The 18,433-nt window shown below is 54.6% G+C and overlaps 2 protein-coding genes across 3 annotated transcripts in view; one reads left to right on the top strand and one right to left on the bottom strand.

Annotated features, from left to right (window-relative positions):
• Positions 1 to 5,552, top strand: part of SDCBP2 (syndecan binding protein 2) — a 17,286-nt gene extending 11,734 nt beyond the window's left edge. The window contains exons 2-9 of one of the 2 annotated variants that reach the window (XM_065414706.1): positions 564 to 641; positions 1,072 to 1,135; positions 1,702 to 1,811; positions 2,533 to 2,697; positions 3,139 to 3,314; positions 3,409 to 3,580; positions 4,615 to 4,706; positions 5,498 to 5,552. In XM_065414706.1, coding sequence (XP_065270778.1) covers positions 588 to 641; positions 1,072 to 1,135; positions 1,702 to 1,811; positions 2,533 to 2,697; positions 3,139 to 3,314; positions 3,409 to 3,580; positions 4,615 to 4,706; positions 5,498 to 5,552 — 888 coding nt within the window. In that variant the 5' untranslated portion in view covers positions 564 to 587. Of the gene's footprint in view, positions 1 to 563; positions 654 to 694; positions 726 to 1,071; positions 1,136 to 1,701; positions 1,812 to 2,532; positions 2,698 to 3,138; positions 3,315 to 3,408; positions 3,581 to 4,614; positions 4,707 to 5,497 lie in introns of those variants that run through there. The other variant, XM_065414707.1, reaches the window with a different exon arrangement.
• A 4,736-nt stretch (positions 5,553 to 10,288) lies between these two features.
• Positions 10,289 to 17,891, bottom strand: SNPH (syntaphilin). The gene is made up of 4 exons (XM_065414858.1): positions 17,845 to 17,891; positions 16,119 to 16,226; positions 12,919 to 13,068; positions 10,289 to 11,525 (listed from the first exon to the last, which is right to left on the bottom strand). The coding sequence occupies exons 1-4, from the start codon at positions 17,886 to 17,888 to the stop codon at positions 10,289 to 10,291; spliced, it is 1,539 nt and encodes a 512-aa protein (XP_065270930.1). The 5' UTR covers positions 17,889 to 17,891.
• Between the last annotated feature and the right edge of the window lie 542 nt (positions 17,892 to 18,433).

Raw genomic sequence — 18,433 nt, 5'->3', positions numbered from 1 at the left:
CTGGAACTGTAGGCTGTCATTTTAATTTGCACGGGGTTTCCTGGTCCGGCTTGCAAGCTAGGGAGTGCTGTAGCAAAGTGTGCAGGCGAGAAAGAAACAGCTCAAAGCAAGGCCGGGGTGAGTTGTGCATCACTGCCTTAGGGAGCAGCCTGCTTCGTCTCTCTCTGGATTTTGGTTCTGGTATGTTAGGGTTCTGGAGTCTAAGAACAGTGCAATGTTACCTTGCATCCAGCAACACTCCAGCAAGAGTGTTTTATGGTCTCTCTGACCTCTTGGGCTGTGTGCCATGTACATACCCCATTGGAACCTGAAACTTGGGAACTGGGGGACAGTACTTGCCCAGCCCCATGTAGACTGGCCCTGCAGCGTGCTGACTCTGGACATTAATGCAGCAGCGTGTGGAGCTTTGTGCCCCGAGAGGCTGGGCCTTTCCTTGCCCTGGTACATCAGGCGGCTCAGAATAAGGTTTGACGATGAACTGGGAGGGCGGGAGGAATGTAACCTTTGCTCTCTGTTTGCTCCAGAGCATCTGTCTCACCCTTGCCTTCGCATGCCTCTTACAGGTAGTTCCTGTATAGGAAGCAGCCATGTCAACTCTATACCCATCCCTGGAGGACATGAAGGTGGATCAAACCTTGCAGGTAAGAGGCTGGGTTGTGGGTCCAGTTGACACCAAGCTCGGCTGTTGGAGCAGCTTCTGCCAAGGCTCCAGTGTGGCCCCGTCCGTGTGGAGGGGCGGTGACGGTGCGCCCTGACGGCCTTGCACCTAGTGATGCACTATGTCCCTTTTCAAGCAAAGGCCTCGGACACTGAGTGAGCAGGGTCCCCGCCTTGCCTGTGGTTTGGTTTCAGTGACCAGCTCAGCTTTGTCTCCCAGCGCCCTGCCCTGAGAACGTGTCTCCCAGCCCATTACCCGGTGCTGAAAGGGAAGGCGTGGATTCGCTCCAGCCACTGACAGAGCGCAAGGACAATCCCAGCTCCCCAGGAGCTGGGGTGATAAAATGTGCCAACCCTGCCCGCTCTCCGTGCCCACTGCCGTCCCACATAGTGAAGTCTGTCTTCTCTTCCCAGGCTCAGGCGAATGCAGCCACCACGGCTCTGGCTGGGGTTGCAGAGAAGTCAGAGCCAGCGACGGGTAAGTCCCAGCTGAGACTCGGCTTCTCGCCACGAGAGGCGGTTTTGAGGGACAGGCTTCTAGCCCAGGAGTGGTTCCGATAGCGGCTCAGGGTGCAGGGGACAGCACTTATTCCCCAGTGAACAAAGGGTTAATTTCAGCTGCACTCCCCTCTCAGGCCAGGCGCAGTGAGGAGGGGCTGTGAACTGGCTGCTTGGGGTGATGCAGGGGGGAGGGGACGTCTGGGGGAAGGTCAGATCTTTGCCCTGAGGCTATAGGACCGGGATGGCCAAACTTACTGACCTTCCGAGCCGCCTATGACAACGTTCAGCAGTTGGAGCACTGGGGTGCACCTGCCGGGGCTCAGAGCGTCAGCCCCGCAGTGGGGTGGTGGGGCTAAGGGCTTCTGTCTTGCGGGGTCTTGGGGCTGCAGGACATGGGTAATTGCTGTTCATCTCAAGGGAGGCACTCGAATCCTGTGGCAGGAGGACAGGGCCCCAGGGCTGCGAGCTCCCTGGCTGGCCCAGGCGGTGCCTGGTCAGCTTAGCTCTCTGAATGGACAATGTTCTTCTCTCTTCCCCCCTCAGCCCCACCTGTTCTGTACCCAAACCTCACGGAGCTTGGGGATTACATGGGGCTCTCGCTCTCCAGTGAAGAGGTCCAGAAGGACCTAGCCCTGGTCCCAGCAAGTGGCAACGTAGGTATCGCTGTCTGTCCAGAGAATGTAACTGTGTCTGTCTGTCCCCCCGCTGGCACCACTCATGGCCTAGGCCCCAGTAAGCTGTGTCCTCGTCCTCATCCCCGCCGGACACTCTGTAGCGTCTCCTGGGAGGAGGGGACGGACCCCGGCAGGAGTCCCCTTCAAGAAGGAGTTGGTCTGGTGCCTGAGGAGTGGGCCTGGGAGAGCCAGTCTGAGTCTCGCTTCCTGGCCAGCCCGTAAATGGCTCTCGGGGATTAAGCTGATGCCAAACTTTGGGCTGTCCCTCGTTTCTGGGGAATAATGGCGTATCCGTGTCTCCTTCACCGCTTGGAATCCCGCCTTCCCACACAGCCCACAGCCCCGAGCCACTGGTTACTCCTGATGCCACCAGCTTTTGCTCCGGGCACCTTGCTGGGCCTTGCACTTGGCATCTGCAACATTCTGCAACAGTTCTGGAGGAAAGACCTTTGCTGATCCCTGGCCCATGGCGGTGAGGTGCAAGGGGCTGAGGGATGTGTAGGTGGGGTCCCCTCCCTCTTCTGCTGCCTGGCTCTGCTACCCGAGAGTCTCCCATCTCCCCTCACACCTCGCCCCCCGCTGCCCACTCCAGTGATAGACACATGTGAGGGACCATCTTCCCCCCCACTCTCATTGCACCCCATGGACCATCTGCACTTGAGTTGGCTCAGATTGTTCACGTGGTGATTGGATTCTCCAGCAGGCAGGGGCCCTGGTCCCTTCCTCCCAGGGTGTGCTGGTCGCCCCACTGACGGGAAACAACCTCGGGCTGCGCAGGGCAGAGATCAGGCCGGGCCTGCGGGAGCTCCACCTCTGCAAGGACGAGCGTGGGAAGACTGGGCTGCAGCTGAAAAGCATCGACCAGGTGGGTTCTGAGGCCAGTGTGCACCGCTCACCTTGAGTTCCCTGCGGTCCCATCAGGCCTGGCTCCTGAGCGCTGGGGCTGGGACCTCGGGGTTGGATGAGAATAGTACAAGGAGAAGCTGGACCCCTTTGGGATAGTGATTGGTTTGGTCTGAGGATGCACTTTGCTGTGCTCTGACCGTGAGACGGGGTACCAGGAGCCAAACTCCCTGGAGCCAGCCTGGTGCCAGGGTCGCCCTGGCATTGCCCGCTGTGGTCCTTTACCTCTGTCACAAACCCTCACGTTGCAGCCCCAAATCCTTCCAGCTGAGGCCTGGCCAGCATCCCTTGCTGAGCCGCTCTGCAGTCAGCTAGAGGGGTCGCCGCTGAGCGATGTGAGCGCTGTCCCGGGCACAGGATGCCTGGTGCCACCCATGTGATGGTCTGACTCCTTCTCCCGCAGGGGGTGTTTGTGCAGCTGGTTAAGGCCATCTCCCCAGCGTCCCTCGTCGGGCTGCGCTTCGGGGACCAGGTGCTGCAGATCAACGGGAAGGACTGCGCTGGCTGGAGCACAGACAAGGCCAACAGGGCCCTGAAAAAGGCCGCCCCGGAGAAAATCGTCGTGATCGTGCGAGACAGGTGAGTGGGGTGGGGGGCGCTCGGCCTGCATCCAGCTTCCTCAGTGGAGTGTCAGGTCCTGACTAACCACCCGTGTCCCGGTGCCCCCCCCCAGGCCCTTCCAGCGCACGGTGACGATGCACAAGGACAGCACGGGGCACGTGGGGTTTGTCATCAAGAAGGGGAAGATCGTTTCTCTCACCAAAGACAGCTCTGCAGCCCGGAACGGCCTCCTCATCAACCACTACATCTGTGAGCTGAACGGGCAGAATGTCATCGGCCTGAAGGTAAAGGCCCCTGGCGAGATGGGCCGGGAGGGGTGCGCGCGGGAGACTCCCGGAGACAGGCCCCTGGCCAGGAAAGGGACCAGCTTGTGACCATCCCTCGCTCGGGGCCTGGTCCCACAGCAGGAGAATCCCGCCTCTCTGGGGGAGCCGTTGGAAGCACGGGCTTGGGTGCCCTACAGTTGAAGATTTGTCTCTCTCTTGAGAAACAGGAACGGAGTGTTCTGAGAAGCTGCCACTGTGGGTTACTGATGCCTCCTTGTTCATTGCTGCTGTTGACGTGTTTCCTGTGGTGATCACTGTGATGCAGTCAGAGCAGCTGGGTACTGAGGAGTTTGACGGGAAGATTTTTAGAGCCACCCAGCCCCTTTCAATGGGACTAGGGTCCCGAACGCCCCCTTGTGGCTTTGAAAATCTCCCCCAGGTGGTTTCTTTGATTAAAAGAAAAAATTGTGGTTGGAGGCTGAAGGAAACTGATCTCTAGTTAAATGTACCAGAAATTAAATGATAAATTGGAGTATTTTGCTGCAGCAAACACCCAGTGGCTGTTTTGGTCCCTCTTCCCAGGCCTTCCTTTTACTGGGGGACCAGCGTGCCCCAGCCCGGGGCGTGGTGGGGCGAAACAAAGTCTTTTTTCATGTCATTTAGTGAAGTTAACTGGTGTGTTGTCAGCCTGAATAAGGGCTGCTTTATGGGAGATTTGTGGGAGGTCCCTGCAGCTGTCTCTAGTGGGTGAGTCTTTTGGTTTTAAAGGCTGCCGGGTTAAAAACGTTTTTAAAAAAATCAAGGCTGATTTTTTTTTTTTAAGAGCTAGGTTTGCACAGCTGTCCATGCAAATAACGCCCTGTGCATGCATAACTCACCCCTAGCAGGGAACGGCCGGGCCTACGCTCGGGCCATGCTAGATCCCCTTTGTGCTGCTGCAGCAGTGCACAGCGGAGTGGCAGCTGTGCGTTCACTCTGCCTGGGGGGGGACGCTTGGCAGGTGCAGGATCTGGGGCTGTAATATCGTGTTTCTCAACTCTTCCCCCCTCAAGGACAAACAAATCCTGGATATCCTGGCTACAGCTGGTAACGCCGTCACCATCACCATCATCCCCACAGTGATCTACGAGCACATGGTCAAACGGTAGGGACACTGGCTTCCCACACACGTACAATGGCAAAGTGAGGCCTCCTGGCCCGGCGCGTCCCAGCTGGAGGCATCTGTGAGCTCTTCATAGAGTTCTGTTAGAATTCAGAGCCCTGGCTCCAGCCGGGGCTTTTATTACAGTGTAGGCTGCGCTGGTCCCATTTGTGCACTGGGGATCAGCCTTCCCGACCCCGCAGGGAGGCTCTGAGCTGAAACGAACACGGTTGTGAAGTGGTGAGCGCTTTCAGCCACAGGTGCTAGAGAAGGGTCAGGTTAATTACTGTAAATTGCTAACAGATTATGCCTTTCATAGGTGCCAAAAATCCCACACTGCGTCTGGATGGTGGTTAGCGCAACGGGGCCGCCGGCCGCCGCTGGACTCTGGCATCTTTCCCTTTTCAATTAAAAGGATCAAAAACCAAACCCCCCCGGCGCCAACAGCGCTCATGCAAAGTCCCACAGCTCCCTCAGCAGGGTTTTTGCAGGCCCATTCCTCCACCTTCCTCTGTACATTGCATGGTTAGTGTGGACGCCGTTCGAGGCAGGGACCATGTCATGTTCCTTTTCTGTACAGCACCTGGCGCACTCTGTACTACATACATTGGTTTACCTAGTACAGTTTTTTTGGTGCTGTTCAGGAAGAGTCAATTCCTGCCCTCCCCACCCCCCAAAAATGTCCAGTAAGTAGGCTCTGGCCAAGGGAAGGAGGAGGGGTGCTAGGTAAAGATACTGGGCAGATCCTTTGCACAAACACTTCCTAACTGACCTTTTTTCCATCTACGAACTAGGCTGTCACCGAGGCAGATCAAGTCATCCATGGACCACTCGCTTCCTGATGCTTAAAGCCAGGCCCCTGGTCAGTGGGAGCTCAGAGAATCTTCCTTCCTCTTATTAAATGCAATATACCAAAGACTTTCCTACAATGCCTGGGAAAACAAGTGCATCTCTATGGGGGATATTCTAGAGCAAAGACCAACTGTTTCCTTTAATCTTTTATTCATTCACCTGGACAGCTTGAGACTTGTTTTGTCCATCCAATCGGCTGGTGTCCGAAGGAGCGTGGGGAGGTGGAGGTGGGTAGAGATGCGGGTGAACATACACAGAAGCGAGGTGAATGGTTCTGGGGGGCCTCCCTGGTGGAGGTCATGTGATGCAACTCTTTCGAGACCCACACAAAGAGAGCTCTTTTAATAAACTAAATTAAAGCTGCTCCTATTTGCCTGTTCTTGAAGTGAGGGTAGGTTTAGGAGCTAATGAATGGCTCAGTGGCCACTCCAGCATCGAGTGTGCCAAAGCCACTGTGCAATACCGCCCCCAAGTAGTTTACTATTGAAGGGTGAGCCCTGCGGCTGGCTAGCAATGCATTCACACTTGTTCCTCTTTGCACAACGTGGGACTTGACAAGCAGTGTGTGTGTGTGTGGGGGGGGGGGGGAACCATGGGCATGAGTTCTTCTTCAGCTAAATCCCGGGCCAGCTGCGGTGCTTGATGGAGGTGTTTGCAGAGCAGGTCAGATCCGAGGGGGTTTGTTCCATCACGATTAATGGGTAGAGTAGGTGAGAATGGGAAAGGCCTCAAAGCAGAAAGACAGGCGCATGTTAATACACCCAGGCTGCTACCCAAAGGGGCGTAGTGGGGACTGGTGGACTGAAGTCCCAACACGATGCAGCATAATTTCCCCAGTCCTGGCCCAGAACGCCATACTCAGCACTGTCAGAAGAAGTCTTATTCCTTTCTCCATGGTCCACTAGAGCCACGTTGGGCTGGGCCTCTGCCCCACTGAGAATCAAGGAGTTAAACTAGAACTGCCCTATCTCATGTCTGCTTTATCAGCCTTCCTACTTCCCCAGTCCCTCCCTGAGACACACCCCACCAGCACGGCATGCCTGAAAGCCTCCGCTGAGCCATCAAGCACAAGGCACTCTGGGTGTTGCCGCTTCCCCATCCCTGGCTCGGGTTTGACTGCCCAGGCCCGAGAGCCGGTTAGTGCCCCAGGAGCAGAATGGACATTCTGGGTCGAGACATCACGTCCAGGCAGCAGGGCTAGGCCCTAACTCTAGCAATGTTTCGTCGCTCAGAGCAGGGCCGCCCAGAGGATTCAGGGGGCCTGGGGTCTTCGGCGGCGGGTCCCGGAGCAAGTGAAGAACCCGCCGCCGAATTGCTGCATAAAACTCTCGTGGGGGGCCCTGAAAACTCTCGTGGGGGCAAATTGCCCCACTTGCCCCCTCCCCCCCCCCCGGGGTGGCCCTGGCTCACAGGGGAACATCTGTGGAACGTGCGCTCCAGCCCAGCTCACTCCAGAGCGGAAGCCTGCGGCCGGCTACATGGAAACAGCCACGGCAGAGCCCCAATGACATTTATTACATCCACCAACAGACAAAGATTACAGGCCCCTGGGAACAAAAAGTGGTTACAGCTTTTAAGTTCTGTATTTAAAAAATATATAGATTTCTCTTTCAAATATAATCCTACATTGATTTCTCAGCAGAGCTTTGGATAGTCTAACAGACATGTACACACAGTCACAAATACATCGCACAAGAGCCTTATAGCCTAGTTCCAATTACAGTTGCCATTTTGCCTGGGTTTTGTCCATTTCTCCCCCAAATACTTTATATTACATTATCAAACCCCAGGCTCCTTCACCCCCGGCTCCCCCAGCTGGCTACCACATTTTGAAAATCAGTAGCCCACTTTTATCCTGCAACAAGCTCTTGTCTCAAAGGGATATTGATTTGTGACAGTCCAGGCGTGCTGGATACAGGTTGTGAAAGTACGAGCATGTGGCAACATCAACACATGCAGTAACACCCCCTTGCCCCCCACAACAGTAACTGGGGGGCGGGGGGCACGTGACCAAGGTAGCCAGCCACCTGTGGTAAAGTCTAAATAAAGCTGTTTGACAGTCTGACCCAGAGGGCAAAAAACACGGGGAGGTGTACCAATGTGATCAGCCCCAGATGATTGGACCCCGCCAGAAAACTAGCTTTAAACCATCACAAAATAAAACGATTACAATAAATACTCCCTCACCCCACGTGTGTGGAGGATAGGGCAGCAGGGCAGGGGTGGGGGAACGTAAGAGCAGAAACATTGTTAGTTCAAGTAATCGTAAAGGTAAACAAAACCTTTGCAGCCAGATTCAGAAACACGTGTGTGCAATTCTGTACACAAGGTATATGTGCATAGTTATCACTGTGCATGTGTGTGTGTGTGTGCGCGCGTGTGTACAAAAATGCACTCACGCCATTCTGAAGCCCTAGCCCTTCGGGTCAGTCACTTCCCAGAGAAGACAGGGGCAAGGCCACCCAAGCTCACGGAGTTGATTTTATGCGCTCTCAGGGCCGAACACTGCAGATAACCCCGAGCCGATTACCCGTCAGAGCACTGGAGCGTACGCCAACAGCCTTGTGCTGAACATCTAGATTGGCAGAGGAAATGGTTTGGATGAGGCCTCATTCTCTCTAGGCATCTGTCCCCAGCTGATCAATCTCTGCAGTGAGATTTGGCTTTTAAAGGCATTTCCAGAGGCCACCTTCACTTGAAGATGTTTTCTGCCAGCCTGAGTTTTAGACAAGCTGCCTCCAGAGACCAGGGCTACGCTCTACCTGTGCCCCGCGTGGCCCTCTGCCTTCTCTGTTCTGTCCCCCCCCCCCCCCCCCACTCCATGCCAGTTCCAGCATCTCCAGCTTTCAGAATCAGCACTGAAAGCTCTGCGGCGATGGGCAGCCAGACGCCCCCCCCCCAGCTAGCGTAACCAAAACACTCTCACCCTGCACTCCTAGCAGACACTCCAGGACTGAAGGGAGCCGTGCTACGGCCTGAGGAAACCCAGCTGTTCTCCCTGCCCCAGGACGAAGAGCTGGGCTGGACGCAGAGCAGCAGCAAAGGACTCCTTGGTTCATCCTTTCAGGACTCTGCCAGCAGTGCAGACGTCAGCCTGTCATCGAAACCTGAAGCAGAGAAACCTCTACAATGGAGCTTCCGTTTGCAAAAAGTGAACATAGTGCAAAGCACGGAATGAAAGATACAGAACTTAAGGAGTTCTCACCATGGGCAACCTGGCTGCATATGTAATACTGCCCAGAGATACAGCAGGTGGCTCTGGAACTTCACATGAGGTATATCTGGCTTCTCTCGCTTGGCCACCGGGCCCTTACTGTCACATCTTCCAGGATGCAAAAAGTTTTAGAACTGGGTCAGCAAAGCAGGACTTGAACCAACAGGTCCAAATCCCCAGGAGGGGCCAAGGATAAGGGAGTGACGTTCACGTGGTTTCCAAAGTGAATGTATAGGCAAGCATCTGTCCACTCTGTCCTCTGAGGGAAGGGATTCTGAGTCACTGACTCTCCCACGGGCAAAGGGAGCAGACTTGGGCAACCCTCGTTGCTCCAGCCCTGCTCCTAGAAGCCACGTTCTGCACCGGCTCTCACACTGCTTGAGACTAGACGCCTCTCTGCAAACCGGGAATTCAGGCCTCTCCCTGTTTCTTCTGCAAAGCGTGTTGGGAATAAGGACATCTATTCTAGAGAGACACCTCCCCCATTCTAGCCCTTGTCCCCATCTCTCCTGCCCAGGCCTTCTTGAGTTCCCCTTTGTTTTCTACACGTTAAAATGAGTCTCTGCTACAGCCATTACCCTATGTCCTCGGAGCCCTGGGCAGGGTTTGACCCGCAGGACTCCCCTCACACTGACGGCAGGCGTGGCAGGTTCCTCTTGGGACTCAGGAACAACTGTCAGAACAAGTCCAATGCAATAAAAGGGCAGTTGGGCAGCTAGCCTTTTAAATGGCCCTGCCATGTCCAGAGGGAACAACAGAAGTGGACTAGTCAGGGGAGGCAGGGTGGGGTGGAGGGGATCCATCAGTCCAGGGAAGGGCTTGCAATGCTCTGTCTCCCTACATGAAGTGACCGTGGGTCCGTCTACACAGCAGAAAGAGTCCCATGGCAGCAAGTCTCAGAGTATAAGGTTAACTGACTCGGGCTTCTGCAGCAGGTTCAAAATAGCGAGTGTAGATGTTGGGGTTGCGCTGGAGTCCGGGCTCCGATACCGGGTGAGGGGAGGGTCTCAGAGCCTGAGCGAGAACGTCGACACTGCAATTTGTAGCCCTGCAGCGTGAGCCTGAGTCTGCTGACCCGGGCTCTGAGCCTTGCTGCCGCAGGGGGCTGCGCTGTGTAGACGCACCCTGCAAGTACACATCTGTGCTACAGACGTCACTTGCAGACAGTGCAAAATCCATCAGCTACATCACCTGCTGGGCGAGTGTCCTGCAGCGTGGAGGCTGGGGTGCCCCCCCCAACTCTGCTCTTCCAGAATTGGCCTTTTTTATTCCTCAAACATCTCAGAAGCCAAAGCAAACCCAGAAGCTCATTTTCCTCAGGCCCCTGGCAAGCCCCCTGGAATTGCATATTCTAGCTGCAGCAGATCAGAGGATGTCAAGTTGCCCATGTACTTCAAATAAATAAAACGAACGTTTGGTGTCTCTGGAATTTACAATCAGTGGTCAGATAAATTCTGATCGTTTCACCAAGGCGGATCTTGAAGCATGTGCAATGTGTTTGCTTGGTGGAAGAGAAGAGTTATGGCTGGGAGCTGCCGCTGCTACCTCCCATGTTGCTAACAGAGCGACAGTTGATCTTCCGTAAGGAGTGCAGAGCGACCGTGCAGCACCCGCGGAGCAGCGAGCTGATGTTGTATATGGGCTGGCCCTGCCTCCGCTGAGTACGGCACAGCCAGGCTACCGTGGGCACCGCCGGCACCACCACGGCCAAGAGATCCACAATGAAATGGCGGCTCCAATAGCTTTTCGGTACTGTGGCTTCTTGGCTCAGCTCGGCAGCGTCTTCCTCCAGGGTGCAAACGACGCTCACCGACTGGCTAGTGCTAGAGGGCTGGTGCACAGCAGGGTTCATGGTCACCAGTCCCGGGCAGCCCTCTTGCCCCTCCGGAGTCTCTGGCCCATCTCCTGCGGTCACCACCACAGCGGAGTTGGGTTCAGTCGCCATCAAGTCTGTGGTCCCGGAGAAGTTCTGGGCCTGAGTCTCGGAGCTGGGCACGATGTCTTCCATTTCGGACACCCACACGGAAGTGGGGCTGCCCAGGCTGCAAGCCTGGGACTTCATGACCTTTTCCAGGATAGTGTCCAGGTCCGGCTGGTAATGCACAAAGTCAGTTTGGATGGCCTGCTCCTGCATGCAGCTCGCCTGCACTCCAGCCTCCACGCTGCCTTGCGTACCCATCAGTTTCTCATAGGTGGAGCTGGTGGGAAGTCTGGAGCCCAGCGTGAAGGAGCTCTGTAGAGACCCCTCCTCGGTGCAGAACTCTACCCCTGATGAGAGCAGGCTGCTCTGCTCCAGCAAGTCCGTCCGGCTTAGCGAGTCATCTGCAGCCACGAAGCCACTGTCCACCACCTCCTCAGCTGACAGGGTCTGTGAGTCCCCAGCGTTCCTGTCCCCTGCTGCCTGGTCACTCAGCTTGGTGTAGGTGGAGCTGCGGGTGAGGGACCGGGCTGGAGAGCCCCCTGCCGACTCCCCGGCCCCTTCCTCCTTCACAGCCCCGTTCTGTGCTATCTCCATGCTGTGCAGCAGGGTCTCCAGCTTCCTATTCTGGATGTTGATGTCCACAAAGTATTTCTGTAGGCCTTTGTCCTTCTCCATCAGGTTGTTCTTCACGGTGTCAATCACCTGCTTCAGCTGTTTGATCTCTTTCCGGGCCTCCTTGAGTGCCAGCTGGGCTTCCACACGGTGGCACTCTTCCTCGATCCAGTCCTCCTGCATCCTCGAGAGCTGGGTCTTCAGATCCTCAATCTCAGTATCCCTGCACCAGACAGACAGACAATCACCACCACTTCCACCCGAGGGGGCCAGTGTGACACGACCGGAGGTTGGAATTTTGCATAGCTGTTGACAGTCCACGCTAAAAGTAGTTTGGACGGTGCATTTCTGGGGTCACTCTCTGAGGGCAATTTATTGTCCAAACTCCCTACTCACCATCTTTCTCCTCTCACCTATGCAAGGACCTTCTATACAAGGAGAAGGGCAGACAGAACTTATATGGGTAAAAATGGTCGTAAACCGAAGCACAAAGTACTTTGGCATGAAGTTGTTCTGTGATTAGATTGTCCAATCCCAGGTTCCCTTGGGTAACAGCAGCATTGGGGAGGGGTGTGTGCTTAGTGGGGAAGGGGGTCAGAAAGCACATAGGGGCCATGGGGATACTTTCTGAGGGAAGCAGAGTGGGGGGACAGCCAAATAGAAACCCTGTGACCATCTCTTACAGTGGTCCCTTCAGATGAGAATCTTCTTAGCTCTGCAGGTTTAAACTAGTGTAAATGGTGGATTCTCTGTAACTTGAAGTCTTTAAACCATGATTAGAGGCCTTCAGTACCTCAGCCAGAGGTCAGGGGTCTGTGACAGGAGTGGGTGGGTGAGGTTCTGTGGCCTACCATGTGCAGGAGGTCAGACTAGATGATCACAATGGTCCCTTCTGACCTTAGAGTCTATGAGTCTAGTTCACAACTCCATCCTTTTTCCTACACCGCCAAGTTATTAGGTATTGGGGGAAGAGGACGATTTGTACTCATATACAACGCTCAATAAATATACAGTATACATGTAGAAATGTAAGAACACCACAGTGTACTAATATCTGCTGCTCAAGAAAATCAGATCAGAGAGCAACTTGATGGAGAACGGGAGAGTCACAAACCTGCCAGGTGAAAATCATGGTCTCTGCAATCTCCAAATTTCCTTCCCAAATTTGGCAACAAACTTAAAACTGATAAAAAGAAACACTTTGTTTTACACAACTCCTGACTAACCTGTGGAACTCACCGCCACAGGATGTTACTGAGTGCTTAGTCAGATTAGCACAAGGATTAGACATTCATGTGGATAATGAGATCATCCACAGCTACACATTTTTATCCTATATAAGGGATATAAACTCTCATGCTTTAGGGCACAAACCAACCACGAATTGCCTGCAGCTGGGAAGGCTGTTTCCCCTCTGGTCATAGTTGTCCACTACATGGATTCTGGTGCCCCCCTCTGAAGCAGTGGATACTGGCCACTGTCAGAGACAGGACACTAGATTAGATGGCCTGACCTGATTTGGAGGTTCCTATGCATTCAGTTATAACCTTCCCATTCCCTCATCCCCACTGGTATTGGGATCCTCCTGTTACCTGCTCACCTGCATCAGCACTTACCTGTCCTGGAGTCTCTCTTGGGTGTCCTTCAGCCGGGCCTTCAGGTGTCTAATGCAGACCTCCTTCTGCTGGAGGGGGGTCAGGTACTGCTCAGGAGTGGGGGGCTTTATCCCATGGTTATCGCTGCACAGACTGTACTTGACGGGTCGCCTGGGAAAACATGGACAGTCAACAACCCCACCAAGCACTCCAAGTAAAACAATCCCAACCACGTCAGTGCTGGTCCCACAGAGCCGTTCCGCCCCAGACCTCGGCTCATTTCCTTGATTCTAGTACAGCCAGGTGCTGGGGTACAGGCTGATAGGAGCCAGGCATCTCAAAGGGAAGAGGGGTTTCACCAAGTGGGGAATTTTAACCTTTTCCTCCCCACTTCTCAGATCTGAAGTACAAACCTCCTGGATTACACACCCTCCTGGACTCCAGTGAGACGTCCCAGCGTGCGCTCAGCTGAACACACCTAGGGCACCCCAGATCGGTCCTGGAGAAAGGAGCCTGTCTGTGTGAGGAACAGAAGACCCCCCTCACCCCTCAACACCCTGCAGTGTCAGAGCCCCGATATTCCTAAAGTGGGACACATGGTAAGAATATTAAGAACTGCTGAATATCACACATTTTCATGCAGAAATTAAAGCAGGCTGTGTCCTCTAACCAGACCCTTAGGACACCCCCCACCTAGGTAGACAGTATTTGTGCTGCAGCCCTGAGCTACGGTTGTGGTTATTATGACTAGAGCTTCATGGGCATACAAAGCACTGTCCGGACACACTGAAGATAGGCCCTTGCCCCCAAGCAGCCGACAGTCCCACGGCTAGCAGCAGAATGGGTGCTGGGGCATCTCCCTGGAGAGGGACTCCACTTTAGCCCTGGAAAATACAGCTACCAGAAGCAAAAGGAAGTGTTCATTAGAAATGACACTTACAGAAACATCGCCTGCCCTGGTTACTGACACATTGGGACGCTAACACTAAAGCTGGACCTAGAAGAAGGGTAGATCCTTCGCAGAGCTCTGCTAGGAGAGAGGGGACCCTGCAGACAGCAAACACCCTGACCTCTCTGAGCGAGCTCCCAAGGCAACGCAAGATTCTTAGTGATTTTCTAAAGCGAGCCCAAGGTGGGACCTCTCCCCGGGAATATGTCACCAGGAGCACGTTTCCAAGAGGCAGAGAGCTCCGGATTAGAACTTGCTTGAGGCAGTCGCTCCTCGTGGCCACGAAGGGTCACCCCGAGGACTCTAAGGGCCGCGGTGAGTAGTCAGTCATGGGCTAGCTTTTTGCTCCTGCACACCTACGGTCAACTCCTGCTGGCATCAGACGCGTAAATAAAGGTTGATGGCTGTCACCTGTCCACAGCACAAAGCCCCTGGACAACGGGGCATGATTAGCCGCCGCTGCTCAAGAAGGCCAGGGCTGAACTAGAAGAGGGGGTTGCCTCTCAGGAGGGACATGTATTGACCCGACTGCATGGGGGCCTGGGGCTGGAACAACAGGGAGTGAAGCATGGAGGAGGGTTGTGGGTCATTGCCAGAGCTCCATGAGGAAGCCCAGTGCAATGTCTAGCTGCAGACTCTGACTGGTATCATTAGTCCAGCGCTGTCCCAAACAGTGAATTCATTCAGAAATTCAAAGCAGAATATCTGTCCTGGCAGGACACCCTTGGGCTGTGTGCGCCTCTGGAGAACCCAGGAGATTTGGGGGCCCATCTGGAATGGGCTTCGATACAGCCCCAACCCTAAACACACAACACGCTGCAGACAACGAGCCATATTCTCCGCTGGGGTTAATCGGCACAGCTGCCCTGAAGTCAATGGAACTGCACTCATTAACTGGGGAGCAGAGCGTGGCAATGGGGGGACAGGAAAAGCAGAAATATCTTCTCAGCTGTTAAACCCCACGTCATTTCTCCCCTGGCCATGGCACCGACGTTTACTCAGTCCTCACACTTCCTGTTGTATTGGCTGAGTCAAGCACAAGACACAAGTGACACAGCAAGGCCCAGCTCTGACGTGCAGCACAAGAAGGGCGAAGAGGCATGCGACAAACCAAGCCAGCTGTGCATTGTGTCTGCAAAGTGTTATTGCCACAGCCCTGGAGATCTGTTCCCTCGGCTGCAATACACACAGACGACATGTAGGCAAAGAAGAGAGCAGAGGGGCTCACAGTACCTGTAATGCAGAGATAGGGGATTTCTGAGCCGCTAAGTCCTTCTCAGCAAACTCGGAGGGGGCCATATGTTTACTTATAGCGAGAAGTTGGTCAGTTTCTCCGTGATGAGCTTGGGCCATTCATTGAGGAACCAGCAATTAGGTTTGGGAGTGGAGAAGAGGGATAGAAACGATCCATTATAGCCCTGGGACCAACGTAGCTGTCTGCAGCAAGTACCACTGCATTTCACAGCATCCCCGGGCCCCGCAATTCTACTCCCAAGGGGGAAAGAAATGCAATGGGAGCTGTGTTTAATCTTTGGGGCCATTTCATGTGCTCCATGCTCAACTGTCCTTTATCCCAGGGGAGAGTCAAAATTCTCCTCTTCCAACAAGTCCACCGGTCTCCTGCTTTCCAGTCCAACATCCTCCGGGCATCACAAAGGGACAATAACAACCACCTCTTGTTTCCATGGTGCCGTTCCTCCTGAAGGATCTCAGTATGTCACCAGGGCGTGCGGGAGGGGAGCAGACAGTGGCGCACAGTGCTCTATGCGACAGCGTGTGTGGTGGCGGGAAAGGCGACAAAGGGAAAAGTGTGCTTGGAAATCAAGGTGATGGGCAGGAAAGAAAATGGAGCAGAGACGGGGAAAATTTTGGACAAGGACACCAGGGCAAAACTTTCCTCTGACACGACCTCCTGGCAGATCAGCTGTTCCACACCCTCACAGTGCCACGCCTTGCCTTACTGCACGTGCACAAGTCCCGCCAGCCCCAGCCCTGCGGGGACAGGAACCTACGGGATGAAGGGATTCGAGGGGTTTCAAGCCGATGCCTCAGACTAACGCTGCTCTTTGCCAGCAGAGCCAGTGACCGGGCAAGGGCTTTCAGACTCTGCGTAGCAGTCCGCCTTAGAGGCTTCCACAAACCAGACCCCCTCGGGGAAATCTCCCGGAGCCACTGAAAGGCCCGTGTCCCCGTTCCACGTGGCTGGACGGACAGTCAGTGGAGCAGGGGGACGAGGCGGGGCGGCCTCCCCGGGGCGCTCTGGACTGGTTACCTTGGGGTGGGGCTGCTGTCGCTGCCCTTGCAGGAGCCCGAGTTGCTGCTGCTGCTCAGCGAAGAGGTGCCGTAGGTGTCCCGCATGCTGACGGGGGGAGAGGGGCGCCTGGAGGCAGGAAGAAGAGGCTGTTTCTCAGTCGGAGTGGCAGGGGGTGCTGAAGACTTAAAGAACGAGGCCAAGCCACTCCTTCCATAAAACCCCCGGCTTCCAAACCACCACAGACACAGGGACACACAAGACAAAAGGACAAAACAAACAGCGGGGATCAAGATGGAACAGAGCAAGGCTGTCTCACAACGGTTACGGCGACAATAGCGAAGTGGGGGGCTGAGGGGAGCTGCACACCCGGCGCTGCCCTCGTCCCCTGGGCCGGGCCCAGGGAGGCTGTGCCCCTCTCCCACGTCTACTGCCCATCACAACAAAGAGCTCCTACCTCTCTTCAGCAGCCCTACAGAGGGCGCCGCAGACAGGAGCTGCCTAACGGGCACCAATCCACCCCGTCTTACAGCTAGGGTCTTGCGCCCAATGACAGCAGTGGTGTGAATTCTGCCTCGGGTGCCGTTTGGGTTTGGAGCCACTCGGAACTCTCCTCCCCCACCCCCCGTTCTGTTATAACGAGCGCGCCTTTCCCCTTCACACCGCGAGCCCAACACTCTCCTGAGCCCGCTGGAATCCCATTGTGTTTTATTTATAGCCAAGTCAACCCTGCTACTCCCAAAACATCTGTCTGATGGGCCACCTCTGGGCTTCTCTTCTTCGACAGCATCACATGGCCACTCTGGAGGTACCGCTAGCAAGGCATTGACACAATCAATAGTGAAATAACCCCTGTCCGGGGAGGATGTGAACCTGAAAGGGGGGTTCCAAAGAGGATGGAGCTCAGCTGTTCTCAGTGGTGGCAGATGACAGAACAAGGAGTAATGGTCTCAAGTTGCAGTGGGGGAGGTTTAGGTTGGATATTGGGAAACACCTTTTCACTAGGAGGGTGGTGAAGCACTGGAATGGGTTACCTAGGGAGGTGGTGGAATCTCCTTCCTTAGAGGTTTTTAAGGTCAGGCTTGACAAAGCCCTGGCTGGGATGATTTAGTTGGGAATTGGTCCTGCTTTGAGCAGGGGATTGGACTAGATGACCTCCTGAGGTCCCTTCCAACCCTGATATTCTATGATTCTATGATTCTAATGAACAAACTCTGGTGTGAACACGCATTTCTCCCTTGTCCTCTGATTGTACCTAGAGTACGGCAGCCTAGGGAAGATCTCTTCAAGGGGCAAACCCCGCAAAGCCCCACAACCTCCACACCAGTGGCTGAGGACAAGGACACTCCATCAACACCTGCCTTTGGCCAAGCAGAACTGAAGAGATAATCCCGACTTCACGCACTGCAATGGAGAGACAAATGCAAGTGTGCATGCAGGAAGCGGACCCTTGTGCAAGTGCTATGCAGAAGAGTCGTTAAGACATGCCACAAGGTACTTCGGCAGCTGCCAAAACCATCGCCCGACCCTGGGGTCTGGTCTGTGCACAATGCTGCCGGTCCAGGTCCAGAAAAGGACCTTGCTAGCCGCCCTTCTTAAATGAAAGCACTCGGATCTACTCCTTCACTCAGGCTGCACTAATGCATTTGGGAGGAGAGGAAAAATGGCTTCTAGTTTGTATCTTTTCTCGGCAAAGGCGCTGCAGGGTTTCCGGTGTCATCTACAATAATAGGTTGGACGTATTCACCTTCGAGAGCCAGTGGAGGACCGTCTGCTTCCCGGCAGGGACATAGCAATAGCACTGCAGGTCCCGGCAGTGAGGATAACCGGCACACCAGCTAAATAAAGAGAAAGACAGGAGGAAAGAGAGTGAGAGCTGGAAGTGTGGACGACGTCACTTGAGAGGCACCTCGACTGGAGGGCTGGAGGATGCTTAGTAAGTGTCTGGGGCAAGGTCCAGCTTTTTCATTGTGTGTGTCCCGTACCGACCGCTTTGGGGCCTGATCCCTGATTGGAGCCTGTAGGGTGTTACGGGATACAGACAGACAAGAATGGAAGCACTGTCGGATGCTTAGCCTCTCCAGTCCCTGGGGGAAGGCATTCTGCCCAGAGGGCCAAGTCCCATTGCAGCGGAGCTCTGCTGACTTACACCACATGAAGATTTGGTCCAGCATGTGGTTTTTTTTTTTTTTTTTTTTTAAACGAACCATTCCTGTGCTCTGTATTATCCATCCTCCTTCCGTTTTATCACCAGCCACCTAATACTGTACTCTGCTCTGTGCCGTCCAGGCAGGGAACTCAAAACACTTCACAAACATTAACCTCAGTCCCCCTCT

Source organism: Emys orbicularis, chromosome 12 (genome assembly GCF_028017835.1).
Source record: "Emys orbicularis isolate rEmyOrb1 chromosome 12, rEmyOrb1.hap1, whole genome shotgun sequence".
Taxonomy (NCBI): Eukaryota; Metazoa; Chordata; order Testudines; family Emydidae; genus Emys; species Emys orbicularis.
This window is presented reverse-complemented; position numbering and strand designations above follow the sequence as displayed.

What these genes read in the sequence shown, in the direction of transcription:
- SNPH (XM_065414858.1), bottom strand. Translation starts at nt 17,888, where the DNA reads ATGTCCCTGCCGGGAAGCAGACGGTCCTCCACTGGCTCTCGAAG. An exon ending in TCCTCCACTGGCTCTCGAAG is followed by an intron (nt 16,227 to 17,844) that starts GTGAATACGTCC and finishes TCCTGCCTCCAG; the next exon opens with GCGCCCCTCTCCCCCCGTCA. An exon ending in CAAGAGAGACTCCAGGACAG is followed by an intron (nt 11,526 to 12,918) that starts GTAAGTGCTGAT and finishes TGTCTGGTGCAG; the next exon opens with GGATACTGAGATTGAGGATC.